A 17,236-nucleotide genomic window follows, 5' to 3' on the forward strand; every position below is an offset into this window, starting at 1 on the left:
TCCCACAATTTATGGAAAACTCAAGATTTGCATATACAGCGCAGACTGGCTGTGTCTTGGCATGGGAAAGATGAAAACCCCACTAGCACTCCAAAACCACTGAATTATTCCAGAACACAACAGCAGGACCATCCAAACTAAGAATGATCAAGACATGTAAGGGTATGGAACAGAAATTTGTTTTATTAGTACTGCATTTTTTTTACTAACTAGAATGAAGCAAGATTCTCAAAACAATGGAAAGGCAATCCCAAGCAGCATTTGTAACACCCTGGCTTTTCACTAAAAGGCTATTCAACATACAAACCAAATAAATAATGTAAAAAATAACGTATTGCAGTACTTATCCCTCCAAGAGAATCCCCCACTGCTTTACAAGGAGGAGGGAAGACACTTCATCCACAAAAGACATGCAGCCAATAAACTAAGCAGAAGAGGGGGAGACGTTCTCACCCAAAGGAGAGCACCACCTTCTGGTCCACCAGCACTCTTATAGCAACAACCTGCTTTTAGTTACGGGTGACCTTTCCAAGTTCTCACCATGTTGGCTGAGCCTCGCTTAACTTCTGAGATCTGATTAGGATCAGACGTCAATGTGTGGACACTGCTGTTCTTACGTGATTGAACACTCACTCTATGAGGCAGATTGTGGATGCTGAATTTAACTTACATTCTACGAAGCTTCTTGTAGGGGGAGAAGGCTCCGGGTGGCACAGACTTGATCCCATTCTGTTCCAGGCGTCTGTGGAGACAGAGACAAAACAGTAAAGCCTTCAACAGTCCACATATCCCCCCACCCCCCGACATGTGATGAGTGTCCTGTGTGCACTGGTGACTTTGTGCAGATGCTTGAAGATGGGTCTGACACATTTGTGGTGGAGGAAGGGAGTCCCCATTATCTGTAAAGCACCTTGAGTGGAGTGGTCTCCATGAAAGCACTATACTGTATATGTTTAAGGATTATTATTATTATGTGAAGGCATGTCTTGAAAGAAAACCTGTTTCAGTCAAGACCTACTATGTCCATAGTTTAAGCTTAAGAGGTAAAACAGATTTTGCTGAGTTTTCGATTCATGTAACTAATCGGTGCATTTGTGGCACTTTTTCAGATATTGTTTAATTAATGACGACAACAACAACAACAACAACAACAACAACAACAATAATAATAATAGCTGTTTCTTGAACAAAGCCAGGTATCAGTTTGAAAACACGGAAGAGTAGCTTGTTCCAGACTCCCACAACCTCAAAACCCCACCACACCCCCACAACACCCATGTGATGAGGCAATTCAAATAACTGTTATTAGACAGGTGGAGCAGGAGAAAGCTTCTCCGTGTTGTAAATCTTGCTCCTATGCTGCTGTCCATTTCTTTAAATTACCAATTACATAAAACGTTTGTAATTATTTTGGACAAACATACACCACCTCCCTGAGTGATTGAGAAATAACCCAAATGCAATTTCCACTTTTTCCAGCTACATTGTCTGGTTTGAGCTGTATTTCTCTTTTGTGTCTGGAGGTTGCTCCTCGATTTTTCTTACAGTTATACTGAAGAATTCATGACCCTGTGACCAGCCTTCCTCTGTTTAAATATAATCTTACTCCATTTCCGAAGATGTCACCTGTCCTGTATGGCTTTGCTCTGTTTAACACACATGTGAACCCCCAGCTCTCAGTCATAACATCTACCGTAATAATAAACAAGTCGAGGCAACAAATGGTTGTTTGAACAGTGCTGGATTCCTCCAGTACTTGGCTCAGCTTCTCCCTGTGCATAGAGCAGCCCATCCTTCCAAGTCACAGGCAGTCTTGCTAAATGACTCTGTCAGCAAGGCTAAGCTGGGTTTCAACCTCCTAATCCCCTTGCCTCCAAGCCAGGCTGCTGGAAGTTACACTCCTGACGTACAGTATAGAAGACTCGGCACTGGATGTTTTGAGGAAAGACTCACAGAACAAAAATCTGAGAATCTGTGGTGTTCCAGTACTTCTAATGTTTATGCGTGTCCTGCAGTCAGTGCCGCAGCTATGAGCTTCCAAGCTAACACAGCTGGGGGGACTCATGGGCAGAAAACAAGCAAGCAGAGAGTATGGTAACCTGTTGTGAGGCAAAAGCTGAAAGCAACACCAGAGTACGATATCTTAAAATTAACAGGGCAGGGGGCATGTTAACATTCTTAATTCCCATTGTATTTCATTTCAAACCTCTTCCATATCACTTTGTATTCAGCACAGTTGCTTCACCTCTATCTGCAGCATTCTTATTTACTTGAAGTTTTCTCATTCATAAGCATCGTCTGTCCATTCATTCAGCCTTTTTCACACTGTTTTATCTAAAACAGAGTCACAGGGGAGCTGAAGCCTATTCCAGGAAGCAAGGCAGCATACACCCTGGACAGGATACTAGGGCACACACAGACCCAAACACACACTCCCACATGAACACAGAGAGGACATACAAACTTCAGATAGCATGCCAGGTCTGGAACTCATCCCAGGGCCCCAGTGCTGTGAGACAGCAATGCTAACCACTGCACCGCCGTGCCGCCCATAAGTAATGTCTTTGACAGGATTAAAAGTTGGCAAAGTGCTTGTTTTCTAGAATTGAGGAATGCTAGCGCCACGACACATTCCAAAACAGAACACCTCACACAGTATAACCAGAACAAGGAACCTCTGGTGTGGGAGCTGGGTCTAACACAAAACCTCAAATCTATCTATAAAAAGCACAAAAAAAACAGTCTCTATCTCCTGTGCTCTGTCCACCTGTCTTTGGGCTAGTGGAGGGATGCTTAACGGAGGGAGGGAGACAGAGGTCAAAGGCAGACGTCACGGGTCTGTCTTATTAATCGCATGTGGGGTTTCCACAGTCGAGTGAGATTCATCCATTGCGGAAACGTCAGGAATCGCAACCTAATCATCTTCAGATGTGCTGGAAAAATCCAGGGATGCAATAAAGGTTTATTTTTTTTCGTGCTCTGAAAATCCCATTAGTGGCTGCGTTTGGGGCTGGCTGCGTTTTAGGGCCCTCGTTAATGGGCTGCCTTGTGCTTTTCCAGATCGCAGCAGAGCAGACAGCTGCCTCTGAGACTCTCTCTCAATCCCCCCTAAGCCTAATTAAGGGAGGAATTTTAAAAGCTGTGAACTGACCTATAAATAAACAGTATTTTACCGGGCACACCGGGGGTACAGCTCTGCCTGATACAGAGCCTTGGCACAGCGGGCACACCAGTTGGGCACCGTGCACATCCGCAGCCTGGGACTACTTCCCCATTCAGCAGCATTCCAGGGGTGCGTGGGAAATAAATAGTGCCCCACTTGAAAATGACAGAATAAATTAACCCATTAATTGCCAACTTGCAGCTCAGGCATGGTGGGGACAAGGGTTTAAAGTATGTTTACTGCTTAAAATACTATAAAGACTTGTTCTTCCCTCTTTGAAGGGGAGGGAGAAGGTCATCCCCTCCTCCCCCAGCCAGAAAAGAATATATTTTCTATACAGTATGTACCGTGAGCTATTGGCCCTTTCTTTTTATAGAATGATAAGGTCAAGCAAACAGAAGTCAGTTTCAACACAGTAACTCACCAGAGCTGAATAATTATTATGGGATATTGCTGACCTTGGGGGGACAGAGTCTTTTAAGCAGTTAACTAGTAACACGTTAGGGTTTTACACGCATTTCACAGCAGATCTGTCTTCGTTATCGCTCTCAAAGGGCTCCTAGAATGGGAATTATTGTAGAAGAGGTTGCTATTGTCATCTGGAAATGGACTGGACCGTCAAGAGCATTTTCTAGAGGGCTAAATGGCACCTATATAAACTGAAGTCACTGTCAGTAACACTACTGAAGCACTACTACAGAGAAGTACTCACTAAACTGCCTTTTTCACAATTTACAAAAACAACTGTACTAAAATACCCTGCAGAAGAGTTGAATTTTAAAATGATTTCTAACTGAATAATACTGCTCATTGTGTGACTATGATCCAAATTTTAACAAATAAAAAAATAATTGTACTTAGAAAAATATAAAGCTATTTAATTACTAAAAAAGTATAGAAAGCAATATATGTGTTATTTGTCTACACGCAAGCAATAGTGATGATCTGTTGTTTTTAAAGACAAACAGTGTAGAGCTATGATCAATCTGGTCATGTCATATTAAAGTATAGTTAATCAGTCCTCTGCAGCTATAACAGGTTTTATAATACATGAGAGAATGTAAGGGAATCACTTAGGAGCTTAGGACTGATGCATAAAGCACTATCCAATATGTAACGTTTATTGTTACTAACCTAAGAGAAAAAAACATTTTAGTGACTTTTACTTTGGGATCCTAACAATTCATATAATCCCTTTCAACCACATTTTTATTTTCTGTTTCTGTAAAAGCAGGCCCAAATAGGACATGGTGGTAAATGTTTATGAAGTTATTAAACTTACAATATTCAGCTGTAAAACATCTACAGAAGAACAAGAAAACAAAAGAAACAATGGAGTTAAAATGGTTGAGCAAAAACGGAAAAGTCAGAAATTCAGTGGTGGGCTTTTCAAATTAAAGCAAAATATGTTTTCACACACAAGTTTCTCACTATGATTTCATTTACAGAGGTTTTAATTAATTTACTGCCAGTCCCTCGCACCAAGTTTATCTTGCGTAGTTCCACTATGATTCAGAGTGTCTTACCAAGCCAGCAAAAGCTTTAGAAGAGCTTTGTATAGCAAATGCGTTATGCTCGCATTAAAATTATATTGGAACCCGAATGGTGATGTGGGTATACTCTGCAAATGTCTTTATACTGTATATCCATATATAAAGCTGCATGATCCAAACAATGAAAGGGGAAAAGAAAACATGCTCATCGACTAAAAAAAGGCAAAAGTTTCATTGTTAATTGCATGTTGCAACTTTGAGGTATGAGGCACTGTGCTGGTTTATTACTGTTATTAATAAAGAGCAATAGAACATGCTTTACTCTGCCACAGTCAACACCTGCACCTGGGCGGTGCTGTGGCTAAGGATCTGCACCTGTGGCTGGAAGGTTGCTGGTTCGTATGCCGTATCCTGTATAAATGGCTGACCCTGTGCTCTGACCCCAAGCTTCTCTCCCTGTCTGTGTGTCTCATGGAAAGCAAGTTGGGGTATGTGAAAAAGACAAATTCCTAATACAAGAAATTGTATATGGCTAATAAAGTGATCTTATCTTAAGGGAGTTGCACGGAGCTGACTCCACTGTGTGTATGAGTTCAGTGTCAGTGTGAGCGTGCACAGCTAGCCTGACAGATTGCTCCTGCAGCTCGGATCAATACCTCCAAGAGCCCAGCACCTCGGCTCAACACGGAGCCCAGTTGATGAATCTGCTCGTTTAAGAGCAGCAGATTGAAATCGATCTTGAGAGGGGTGGGTAGGTGGGCTAAGGGTCGGAAAAGAAACTTTGCAATCATCGCTCAGGGAAGGGGGGGGGGAGGATTGATTCCCAATGCAGAGAAATGAGCCTGGCTGAGTTTTCAATCAATCCCCAGAAAAGCAACAATCTGCTGAAGAACCCAACTGGTGGATAATCAATGCAGCTCATTTCATTCATCGCGCTGTAAGCACGGCCTTAATTAAATGAGAACACATAATGCCATTAGCTATTCATCCTCCGAGAGGCATGAGGGCCCTTGGTAATCAAAGCTGTTTACAGCTCCTGGCTTCTAAAATAAATCACACAGAATGTGAAAGACGCGGGCAGTGTCTTCTCAGTGACTGACTGACAGGCTGGACTTTTCAAGGTGAGGCATCAATCAAGAGTGGCTGGGCGCTGTGCCTTTGTGCAGCCCTAAATGCGAAGACTGTGAAGAACGGCGCACACACACACACACGCGCGCGCGCGCACAGCATCAATCCACCAGAGATGAAGTCTTCTGGCCGAAAATAACAACTAGGCCACTGCAGTAGCTCGTTATGGCTATCGTATGTGGCCGCCCTTCCTTAGTTCTAGAAAAAGTAGGCTGGGATACAAGTGAAACAGAGTTCTATTGAACTTCAATGGTCAGGAAAGCTAGACAGATCACTTAAACAAAATAAGGGCTACCGCTTTTTCTCTTAAAGAACCCTATTTTAGGAATTAACAGCTTAACAGTTGCAAATCAGCTCAGCTCCATGTATTCACATTCACACCAGCTTGGGACAGATGGAGATATCACACATGCACCCTCTGAATATGCACTGTCAGACAACACTCTTCACTGTCAGACATCACTCTTCAAGCCCACAGTGCATACACTGGAGATAAAGTGAGAGACGAAGGGCTAATATAACACAGGCTCACTGGTAACTACAAGCCACTGGTATTCTCTACATTGAGAGTCCAACTTTGGCTCTGAGCAGAGGCCAATATTATCCTCCTGTCTGCTTGGCTTTGCACATGAACAAAACAGATTTGAGGTTACACTGAGAAACTCTCCTCCAAAGTCTGTCGAAGGGGGAAATCTGAGATAGTAAAATGTCTGTCAAAGTGACTAAAAGGTGAAGGGGGTGTCTGTGTCTAATTATTCCATGGCTTCAATGGCAGCAGACCAATCAACCTGTGAAGGTTTGGGAAGCTGCACACTGACTCCAAGTGGAACAGGGCGCTTTCACCCCTGAGCCTTTTCCACAAGGTGATGTCACTTCCTAGCAACCTAGAGTTGAATAGTCTTATGACAGGTGTCCTGGTCTTTAGGTGTAGAGGAATGCACTGCTGTGTGGCATTGGTGCTGTGTGGGAAGATGGGGAACTGGAGATGTCCATGGGCAGCTGGGGAATGAATCCCAATGGGGGCAGAACTACACATGTTACTCAGTCACACGTGCATTGCTTTGGTGTACTTTTTTCATTTTTACTGTTTTAGTTTTTAGTCGGATGAAAATCCATTTTATGAACATATTTTTGTTTTTTGGTGTGGGGAAGGACTTGCCAAAACATTCTATTAATGTTCAGAAATGAATGAGGACTGTTGAACAGGAGCAAGTGAAGCTCACACAACGGCTGCCCCTATGCAGAGACGGATGACATAAGTTCTCATTGTGAAACAAATATATAACCTTTAGGAAGATCGCAACAAGTTCAGCACTACGTAAAATCAATGGATGGCGCCTTTGCTCACAGTCTATCTGCAAAATACATTCAATGTCTATATGACATGCATACTGTATATGGGTTTTTCTTCCAGGTGTGGGCTGCAAGCAATAAAAGAAATTCTCAGACTTGGAAACCATGATTTCAATATTTTTTTTTGTAACAAACTGGAGCTGTGCCTAGGCATCATGGGGGTGGGGGTGGGGGCAAATTGTGCATAACCCCATGAATTTAAAATGGGTATTAGATGGTTTCTCATTAAGCACAGCACGTACATTCAAGTATTCAAATCACAGGTGTATAAATTCTTGAAGCTCTGGTCCTTGAAAGATGGGTTTTCGTTTCAAATGTAAATGAAATTTCCATCAGTCTTTCCATTTTCCACACAGTTTTGTCCAGTACATGGTGGTGGTGGTGGGGGAAGCTGAATCCTAACCTGACAAGCAACAAGTGCAAGACAGGATCCACACTGGACAAGACGCCAGTCCATCGCAGGGCAGACAGACACAAATATGCACACTCACACCAGGATCAATTTTGCAGAAGCTAATTAACCTACTGGTTTGTCTTTGGACTGTGGGAAGAACCCAGAGTTCCCAGAGGAAACCCACAAGAACATGGGGAGAACATACAGTACAAACTTCAGGCTGATAGCTCCCCAGGAACTAAACCCAGGGCCCCTGGTCAGAATTAAATTGTGATACAAATTTTATTAATGGATGGTGAATGGTAATCTATTAAGTCATGCTGGACCATGGATCAGTTTAGGTGTGTTCAGTTTCTTTTCTCTTCCTTGGGAAATGGTTTGTCTATGCTGCCAAGGACAGAAACCCAAAATGAAGAGTCTCATCTGAGAGATTACTGTACTGTAGGTGTGTGAGCATACCAAACATGGCCATAAACAGTAGCTTAGTAGTGTGCATCACAGAGAACTTGAAACACACAATTGTGCAAATCTTATCTGTACTGTGTTTAAATGTTGTGGAAAACTGGGCGATAGCTCTGTGTTTTGGGTCTCATTTTAATATCCCACGGATCTAAATATATGCTGCACAATGGTATATGGTATATTTAATTTTCTAGACAATATACATTATTGATTGCTTTAGGCCATTTTCTTCAGATTTGTAGTTCACCCCACTGATTTCTATGAACTTCAGGTCTGCTCAGGGGGTATGATTAGCAAACAGTTTCAGCTGCAAGGTAACTATACTGTGAATAGATTAACAGCATCACAAGCAGCTAGAAACCCATTTCCTATTAAGCATTATGATACATCAGTCCTTCAGTAGTTTTGACTTGTTTGCTGAAAATCAGATGTATGTACTCTTCCCGCAGGCGGCGCTCAGGGCAGGTTGGAACTTCTGTTGACAGGAAAAAATGAAAATCGGCTTTATCTTTCCCTCAATGATACTACACACCAGTGTAGCAAATAGGGCCCTGTAATAGAATTCTCAATTTCTTCTTGATCTCTGCATGAATGCAAAGGAGCCTGAAAATGAAATGTGTTTCTAGTATTTTGTATTTCTGTGGGGAGGGAGAAGGGTGGTATGAGGACATACTGGAAATGTTATTCAGCTCAGATTGTTTCAATCCAGTAGCTGTAAGTTAAACCTGAGGCTAAAGCGTTATTTGTAATAGAGTAGTTAGTCATTATGTCAATACTGATACAGTCACATACTTGAGACTAATTCCACAAAAGGATCCAATAGCTCTTCAGGCGTCGCGTTGGAATGACCAACGAGCGTTTTTCATTTGCACCCTCTTCCCTTCTGTCTGGCACTCCTATTTTTTTAAATTAACAAAAAATAATGTCCCGAACTGTGTGGTTTGAGCCTAGACGGCTTCTGTCAGTGTTCCCGCAGAAGCTGGGTCTCTCTGTCATTTGCCTGTTGAGCATACTGGAGGGTTTTAGGAAATTGCATTAGAGGACATTTGTGTTTTGAATAGTCTTTACCTAGCATATATCACTCCAGGACTCATCCTAGTTTCTTTATTGTTAATCAGGCCTGAGACCATGTGGAAGGGACACTTGTCCATCATAGGAATTATCCCCCAGCAGGGCTGATTCCCACTTAAACAGCTGGGTAGACTGGAGCAACTGAGGTCTAGAATCGCACTCAAGGAACTATAGTAGTATAGTATAGTAGTCTGCACTGGGAACATGAACCCACAAACTCTCAGTTATGAGTCCAGTGGCTTACCCAAGATATGCAATACTGTACACTGCACAGATGAATAAACGTAAACAGAAATGCTCTGAGTTTTGTTACCAAAAGTTTGGGATTGTTTCTTTGTTCTTTGCTGAAAATAGCCCTATTTGGACTGTGAAAAAAAACTGCCCCTGACCACTGTTACATAACTCCCCACCGGACTCCAAAATAAAACAGCATGTATCCGGACAACTTGCTGAAGCTCTGTCACAAAGTTCTTCAAACAATAGATGGGGGGGGCTGAACCTATTCTAAAAAGAGGCATGCTTTCACAATATTCTTGTTTGTAAGTTTGATATTCTATTTGCTGGTGTTAGAGAAGCATTTGGCAACGTGCTGTTAGACTCCAAGCCTGTCTGCTCTGCTGTCGTGCAGGAACTCACATCTCGGCCATGCTGTCAGGCAGGTTGGCAGGAATGGCGGTCAGTCCTTTCCCCCGACAGTCCACGATGTTGTTGCTGCAGGTACACATGGCCGGACAAGAGCCTGCTGCCAGGCTACAGGGCTGTAGACCCACAGACTCTGTGTGACCTGGAGGAGAGAGGAGCGAAGGCTTTCAGCTGGGACGGGAAAGCATTGGTTGAAGAAGTGGCTGTTGTACAGTTACAATTTATGTGCCCCCAGATCTCTGTAATTTAAGTTCAATCATTTTGCCACCGAGCTCTGGTCTTGACAATGCAATTGATGCCCAGGGAGTGTTTCTGCAGATCACGGAGCACTTTGGAAGTGATTGTGATGATGCATCATCCTGATGGATGGTGAAAACAGATAAGAGATGCCCCTTCAGTTTCAGCTTTTAAATCAAGAGTCAATACCTGCTTCTTCAATCCCTATTTATCTTAGCCTATTAGATAATAGGGCTGCTGATGTTCAAAGGCTGTAACATCATTTTCTTTACCTTAAATCTTCCTTCCACTTACTGTAACATACTTTCTTTTCTCATAATTTTCCCACTGCCTGGATCCCAAGGCCAGGATCAGACACCAAGTATGCCTGTCCTGACGGCCCATGACCCCAGAATCTGGAAGGCTAGACCCAGAATGGCAGGCCCAGGAAAATTCAGCTTCCTCACTGCTCTGACGAGAGACCCAAGAGAACAAGATACCAGCCCTGGGCTTTGCTGAGATTGTGAACAGATATGATACAGCCACAGTTGACCATGTGAGCACAGAAGAGATTAAACTAAGCCATGATGGCTTATTTTCCTCTCTTCTGTGCTCACATGGTCAACTGTGGCTGTATAATATTTGTTCCCCTTTACAAAATTCTGCAAAGAGATAATCTTGATAACTGTTGGAAAGATAGATAGCAAGCACCTCCACTTCGTATTACTGTAAATCGTGTGTTGTCACAGTTATTTGCCAGCCTATTCTGAGATCAGAAGCTCACCCAACATACATCCCTGCAACCTACAAACATCCAGAAACAACATTTCGAAACTAATTCACTAACATATTACATGCTATAATAATAGATATGTATTATCATGTATATTTCAAGAATACCTTATTAAAAACAAATGAGTGTCTTTCTGGATAGATTATTTCTGTAGAGTATGTATTAATGGAATGCATGTTTTTTTTTTTTAATCTGTTACGCTTAAAGAGCACCAGCTTATGTTACAACACAACTGTCAGTCTTTTCTTCAAAGAATTTCAAACTGGCCGAACCTATAGTCAGTAGTCTGGTCACACTTTGTCAGTAATGGAAAATCAGACCTAAAATAAGTATCAGACAAATCTACTTTACCGAGTGTACAGAAATGTAATAAAACCTTAGCAGGTTAGTGAATAAACCTGAAACGATAAAACTGCCTTTTCTTTGTCATTATACCTTGATCATTACCCTGTGTTATTCAACCCTGTAGTGCTATAGCAGCTGTGAAGGGAGAGAACAGATGAAAACCCAGATGTGCTGTTGGTCAGAGCAACATCCACATTGCAGGATACACACCTGCTTCTCCTGGATTGGTGTGCTGGGAGCTGTGCATTGTGGGATTTAGAAGGTTACTGTCTGAGTTGTTGGCCAGTCAGAAGAGGATTATGGTCTTTCGAGTAGGATTCTCGAGAGACTGAGGGCTTTCTAGTAGCTAGTAAAAATGAAGCAGCGTCTCTCTGAATGCCAAGTTTCATTGTAGCTAGAGCTTTTTTGGCTTTCTAGATGGAAGACTCCATGACCAGTGTGTACCTTATCCTACACCAGGTTTCTCGCTGTTAAACACAATGACGAAAGTTCAGAAAGCCATTTTCAGATTACTTGCAGTAAAAAGGCAAAAAAAAAAACCCACCTTTCCCAGGATGTCAAGCATAGAGCAAGCAGCGTCATGAAAGGAGTTTAGTGGAATGGTCTGGAATTTTTTCAGCCCTTTTTTAAAACTCTTTTATTCTACAGGAGTTGAGTGATAAGAGTATCTATTTTGTCAAGTGGTGCTATACAGTACATTTCATGTGCTAGCTTAGACTGAACCATTTTTAATCAATCTGAATTCAACCAACAAACTGTAACTCCACAACTGGCACTTCTGCCTAGTCTATGCTGAGAAAATACAAGCCTGTAAATGCAAAACATGCTAAATCCTACTTATCAAAAAGAAAGAAAATAAATATAAAATACGCTTATTTGTTGGGAAATTGGACTTCCCTCCTTGTTCCCACCCACCACTTTTAAACAGACCACCAGCTCAATATTTCCCTACTTACCCAGTCTGTTGTTTTGGACAGTACTCAATACGTTCCAGGAAGTTAGAAAACCAGAACAAAAAGGCCTTGTCACAGAGCAAAGGGGACAAAGAGAAAATAAAGCAAAACCCAAAACTTCACAGACATCAGGGAGGAGATGTGGGTCTACTTTGACCAAAAGCTTGGACGGACTGAAGAAATCGGTCAGGATACGAAATCTAAACTGCAATCTCTGCTGAACGAGCTCACAAGTCATGCAATGTCAGCGAAGCAGGCTACAGTTGGGGAAAAATACCAAGTCTATCTATAACCGCAATCTCAGGCTGGGGTGCGTGTATTTCAGAGGTGCAAATTTAGAGGAAGAAAACAGAAGCAACAGTCTTTGTTTAGCCAACGAGAGGCTGCAAATTGTACCTTTTTTTCTCTCTCCCCATACTGTATGACTACCCAGGCTTGAAAGGCAGGAATATTGAGGCCATGTCTATTCACACTTATTCTGATAAAATCATGGCGACTGAAAATAGACCATGCATATTCAGGCTACTTTACAGGAAGCCAGGAAGGGAGGCCTCTGCCTGAATAAATTATAATAATTAATAATAATAATAATAGCTGCTTACACTTACAGTATATAGTGCTTTTCTGGACACTTCACTCAAAGCACTTTAGAGGTAATGGGGACCCCCTCCACCACCACCAATGTGCAGCATCCACCTGGATTCAGATTAATCTGATTTTACACAGATTACAGCGACATTACAGTTTCCCTTGAAATGATTGTTAGATTATGTCTGTTTAAATCACCATCGGATGCTCATCACTTTGTTTGACACCCTTGGAATCTCTATATCGAGATTTTAAAAGCCGAGATTCACCATGTGCTGGGATTTGACAATATTGCCATCGTTCAGGAGTCTCATCCAGCCATCCCCATATCAGCTAACATCTTAGCTATTAGATATTACTACACGACTGCCTCTTCCGCTGCAGATAATAAATCTAAGGGTCTAGTTAGATCAGCATGTACTGTACATGAATGTAGAAAGAGAATCACTCACATCACAGATCAAAATTACAGGAACAGGGATCACAGTACTTGGCTATTCTAGCAGACAAATGGACTGTGGACTTAAAAGGAGTAGATATTTAGTATATATTCAGTCAATAAACTAGAGAGTACACCTTCTCTACCTAATTTTATCAATGAAACCCATGCATGGAGATATATTATCTGATCCCTCACAGGTAGACAATGCATTCTGTTCCCAACACTTGAAACTATAGAAGAGTACAGCCCTGATTCCCATTTTTATATGGAGACTTGTCCATGCAGAAGACTTCTGTTGCCATCTGTCTCTGCAGATTTCCTGCAGAGCTAAGACAAGCACTACAGGATATGAAGACACAGAGGTTTCCCAGCACGGACAGCTTTCGTCCCAAATATTTTACTGGCTTTTTGGAACCACTTGGATCCGTTCTTGTTAAAAATGACGTAGATAGCTCTTGAGCAAGGTTTGTTCAATCAAACAGAACTCATGAAGTGTCTGGATGAGTCTTTAGACTTTCGGCTGGTCTTTAAAATGCTAAAAAGATCATTCCACATGCAATTGCAATTGAAATTAAAGGAGGCGTCAGCATTCCCTTTCTTGGCAAAAATGGATTCTTTCCATTCCTGATATTATTTATATGGAATTTTCCACAGCAAGGATTCTTGGTGCCAGGCAGAAAAGTAGTTTTTGAAGTGTGAAAATTATTGTATTTGGCCACAGCTCAGCTTGTCTAACGTAGGTTACCAGCTCAGATTTATTTTTCTTCTCTGAGTTCTCTTGGGGAGCCTTGTGAGGGGGGGAAATGAATTAAAAAAGTGTTAATTTGTGCGACATTACAGATCTTCAAGGTTTATTTTATTTCAGCCATAAATACTGTATTGGATTGCCTTTCTCCAAAAAGTTCTAGTTTAACCAATTAGGATACAGAGGGCTGTTGGCTTATTGGTTAATGGAAAGACTTGTATGAACAAATATTGAACAAACTAAGCATTTGTCTTACACAATATGGGCAGAATGATTTTTCCCCATTACTCTCAATAGCGGACATGTGATGTATCTACAGTAACCAATACACCTGTTTGCAACTGTACAACTGCCAGAACACCAATGCAGTAGCACCGAAACACCATTAGAGAAGGGTGTCTGAGACTAGAAAGTCTCATTGGAAATTGGCCTCAGGCTGCAGAACACGAACATGAGAACTTGTTCATTTACACTGAGTTTTGACAGAAGTCTTTGCCATGATAATCTTTTCTGAGTTTTGAAACTGTGGCTTGACGTGAATGGTTTTGTCTCTCTGTTACAGCTCTGTGCTGCAAAAACTATTAGCTCCTTTTGGTATTGTGCAGTAAGTTCAAAAACTGCAAATGGTTTTGCTTTGACAGACCAAATCATCAGAGTGATTGCAGGACTTATTAGGCACTAGATATGTGTTTTAGATGGGATGGGGCACATAAATATAGCAAAACAAGTACTCTACCTGTTTGCACCATATCAGATAAGATAAGATCACTTTATTAGCCATACACAATTTCTTGCATTATGAATTTTTCTTTCCACACACCCCAGCTTGCTCTCCATGAGACACACAGACGGGGAGAAAAAAGCTTGGGGTCAGAGCACAGGGTCAGCCATTTATACAGCACCCCTGGAGCAGTTGGGGTTAAGGGCCTTGCTCAGGGCCCACCGGAGTAGGATTCCTCTGCCAGCCACGGGACTTGAACCGGCAACTTTCCAGCCACAGTGCCACCGCTCCGCCTCAGGATACATCAGCGTAAAATCTAAATTTCTGTCAGAATATTGTGTACAAAACTGCATTGATTGTCCGGAGATGGTTCCAATCTACAGAGCTGTTTGAATTTAAAGAACAAACCAGCAGTCTTATCCATCAGAAGGCAAAGCTTTCATTAGGGCCTTCTTTCCTCCACAAGTTCACTCCCTTGCAGTGTGCAACATTTGCAAATCCACTCAGATACTCTCCAGATCCCAAAAAACAGAAACGCACCGCAGACCGGCAAGAACGGCGGGCAGCCAGCCGTGAAACCCCAAATGCGGCAATGTTCCGCTGGGCTCCCTCCCAAACATAACCAAATACTCCCGGTTCGACCTCCATCTCTTTCCCCAAATCCCACACAGGTGTTCCGACACAGATACGCACCCCTCCCGGGCAGGGGAGCACACGGTGTGTGCCAGCGAGCCATGCACTAATGATCTGTAAGCTGCGAGTTCACACACTGGTCAGGACTCCGGCATGTGCTTGTGAGTGTTTCTGTGTGTGCAGTGTATCCGAGGGATGGAACAGCATGTGTTTGCAACTGTACGACAGTACAGGGCTGTGCCAAGGTCACTGTCCTATCTAGAAGTTTGCAGGGCAGGTATGGAAGGCTAATTTTCAGTTTCTGTTCATTTCGATATACACCATTTCCCCTGCTCCAGCTGTCAGTCTTCATCATACAACTGTACTCCATCATACTGCTGTACGTATTTGAATTTTTAGTCTATTCTGATGTCTGTTTTTGCTTGTCTTGGCTGCTGTAACACCTCAATCTCCCTTCCGGATCAATAAAGTCTTATCTATCTATCTACAAGCTGTGGTTTACAACTCCTACAGGAACACTGTGTTTTGTTGGAACTGCTGTGGGTTGGGGCTACCTTTCTATCCTTTTAGGCTACATTCCTGAGGTTATTCTATGTGTGAACAGAATGCTGCAGGCTTCAACATTATGCCACCCAGAACATCAAGAAATTGTTTCTAATTTCAAGCTGCTAAGCTGACTTCTAAAGGTTTCTTCACAACTCGCAGACACACTGAAAGATATATACTACACCGAAGTCTCAAGTAGCCAGTAGGAAAGCTAAAATTCTTTGCCCATTCCTGATTTTTCAAGGTGTCAGCAATCCATATCCACAGCTCAAACATGTTCTCATCCTGTTTAAGAATGGGAACGGCCATGCTTTACGGAGTTTGTTTTTTCCCCAGAAACGGTAGGGTTAATATTTCGTCATGCCATCTGACTGTATTAAAATCACAAGCCGTAGCAGAACACCCCTAACGCACCCACACCCGCGCACAGCTGACATTGGAGCCATGATGAATGTGGAGATTAATTCAATCCAATTGGAGACTAACAGGCCTTGTGCGCAGGCTGGGCTGTTCCTGTACCCCCATCCCACAGAGGAGGCCCAGAGGCCTGCGAGGAACTCGGATTGAGTCCTGGACTTTAATTTATTGAAAACAAACTTCCTGTCAGGGAGCAACAGCGACACAATGTAGCTAGTCAAGACCAATACATAACCAAACTGACAAAATGTGGCAGGATATAGGCCATGCTCCACGTCTACCAAAGTCTGTGGTATTTTGACGAAGCACTGTTAAAAAGCCTTAATCTGCCAGGCCATCAATATGTTCAGCAGCGCAGTGCATTTTGGCTCATCGGTGAAGATCTCATTGATCTGACGAAGTGCTCAGCTCCAGCCAATTAAACTCCAGCTGCTCAAAGCCCTCGCTCTCACTATGGTTATCGTTCATGCTTGAATAAGCTCAGTTTGTTTAGACCTTGCACAGCTGTTAAAAAGAGACCTGTCATTACTGGAACTGGATCTTGTCAAATACTGAATTACCCTTTTAGGTGATTCTAACTGGAGAAATGATTTCCAGAGAAATGTCGGTTATATCCAATCCATGGAGAAATGAGGTGCAGGACGTGAGTGATGCAAGCATCGTCTGGCACAACTGGTGTGTGTTGGGTTAACTGGGGTTGGTCAGATTTCTGGTGAAAATATGGTGATTCCTACCTAAACATTAAAAGCCCCTGTGAACCTGTCAGTTGTGATTACAGCTGGTACAGAAGCAAATGGTTACACACAATCAATAGAAACTAACAGTCAAACACCACTGTTCCAGTAACCTACTTTGTCATGAGCTACAGTACATGAGGTGAACAGCAGGGGAGAATTTCGAGTGCGCTCGAAAGCTCAAAGTGTGTGAAGTCAAACGACTTTCAATTTTTGCTCCAAATCTGTCTCTGTATTAGGGTTTTCAATAACTAGCTCTCCTATCCTTCTAGGAACTGCAGTTTAGAATCAATTATTGAATGTGACTCCTCACACTGCCTTCGATACTGGTAGAGATACTTAGTCCTAGGCAGGCTCTCCCACTGCAAACAATGGAGTTATACTGTATATAGTGTTT

At 42.4% G+C, this 17,236-nt stretch overlaps 1 protein-coding gene across 2 annotated transcripts in view; it reads right to left on the reverse strand.

Annotated features, from left to right (window-relative positions):
• LOC148835098 (slit homolog 1 protein-like) overlaps positions 1–17,236 on the reverse strand; it is a 153,547-nt gene that overhangs the window by 45,853 nt on the left and 90,458 nt on the right. For both annotated transcript variants that reach the window (XM_088915382.1, XM_088915383.1), the window contains exons 9-10: positions 9,701–9,848; positions 671–742 (exon numbers count right to left, since the gene is read on the reverse strand). In XM_088915382.1, coding sequence (XP_088771508.1) covers positions 671–742; positions 9,701–9,848 — 220 coding nt within the window. The remainder of the gene's footprint in view (positions 1–670; positions 743–9,700; positions 9,849–17,236) is intronic.

Source organism: Atractosteus spatula, chromosome 5, assembly GCF_055471065.1.
Source record: "Atractosteus spatula isolate fAtrSpa1 chromosome 5, fAtrSpa1.hap1, whole genome shotgun sequence".
Taxonomy (NCBI): domain Eukaryota; kingdom Metazoa; phylum Chordata; class Actinopteri; order Semionotiformes; family Lepisosteidae; genus Atractosteus; species Atractosteus spatula.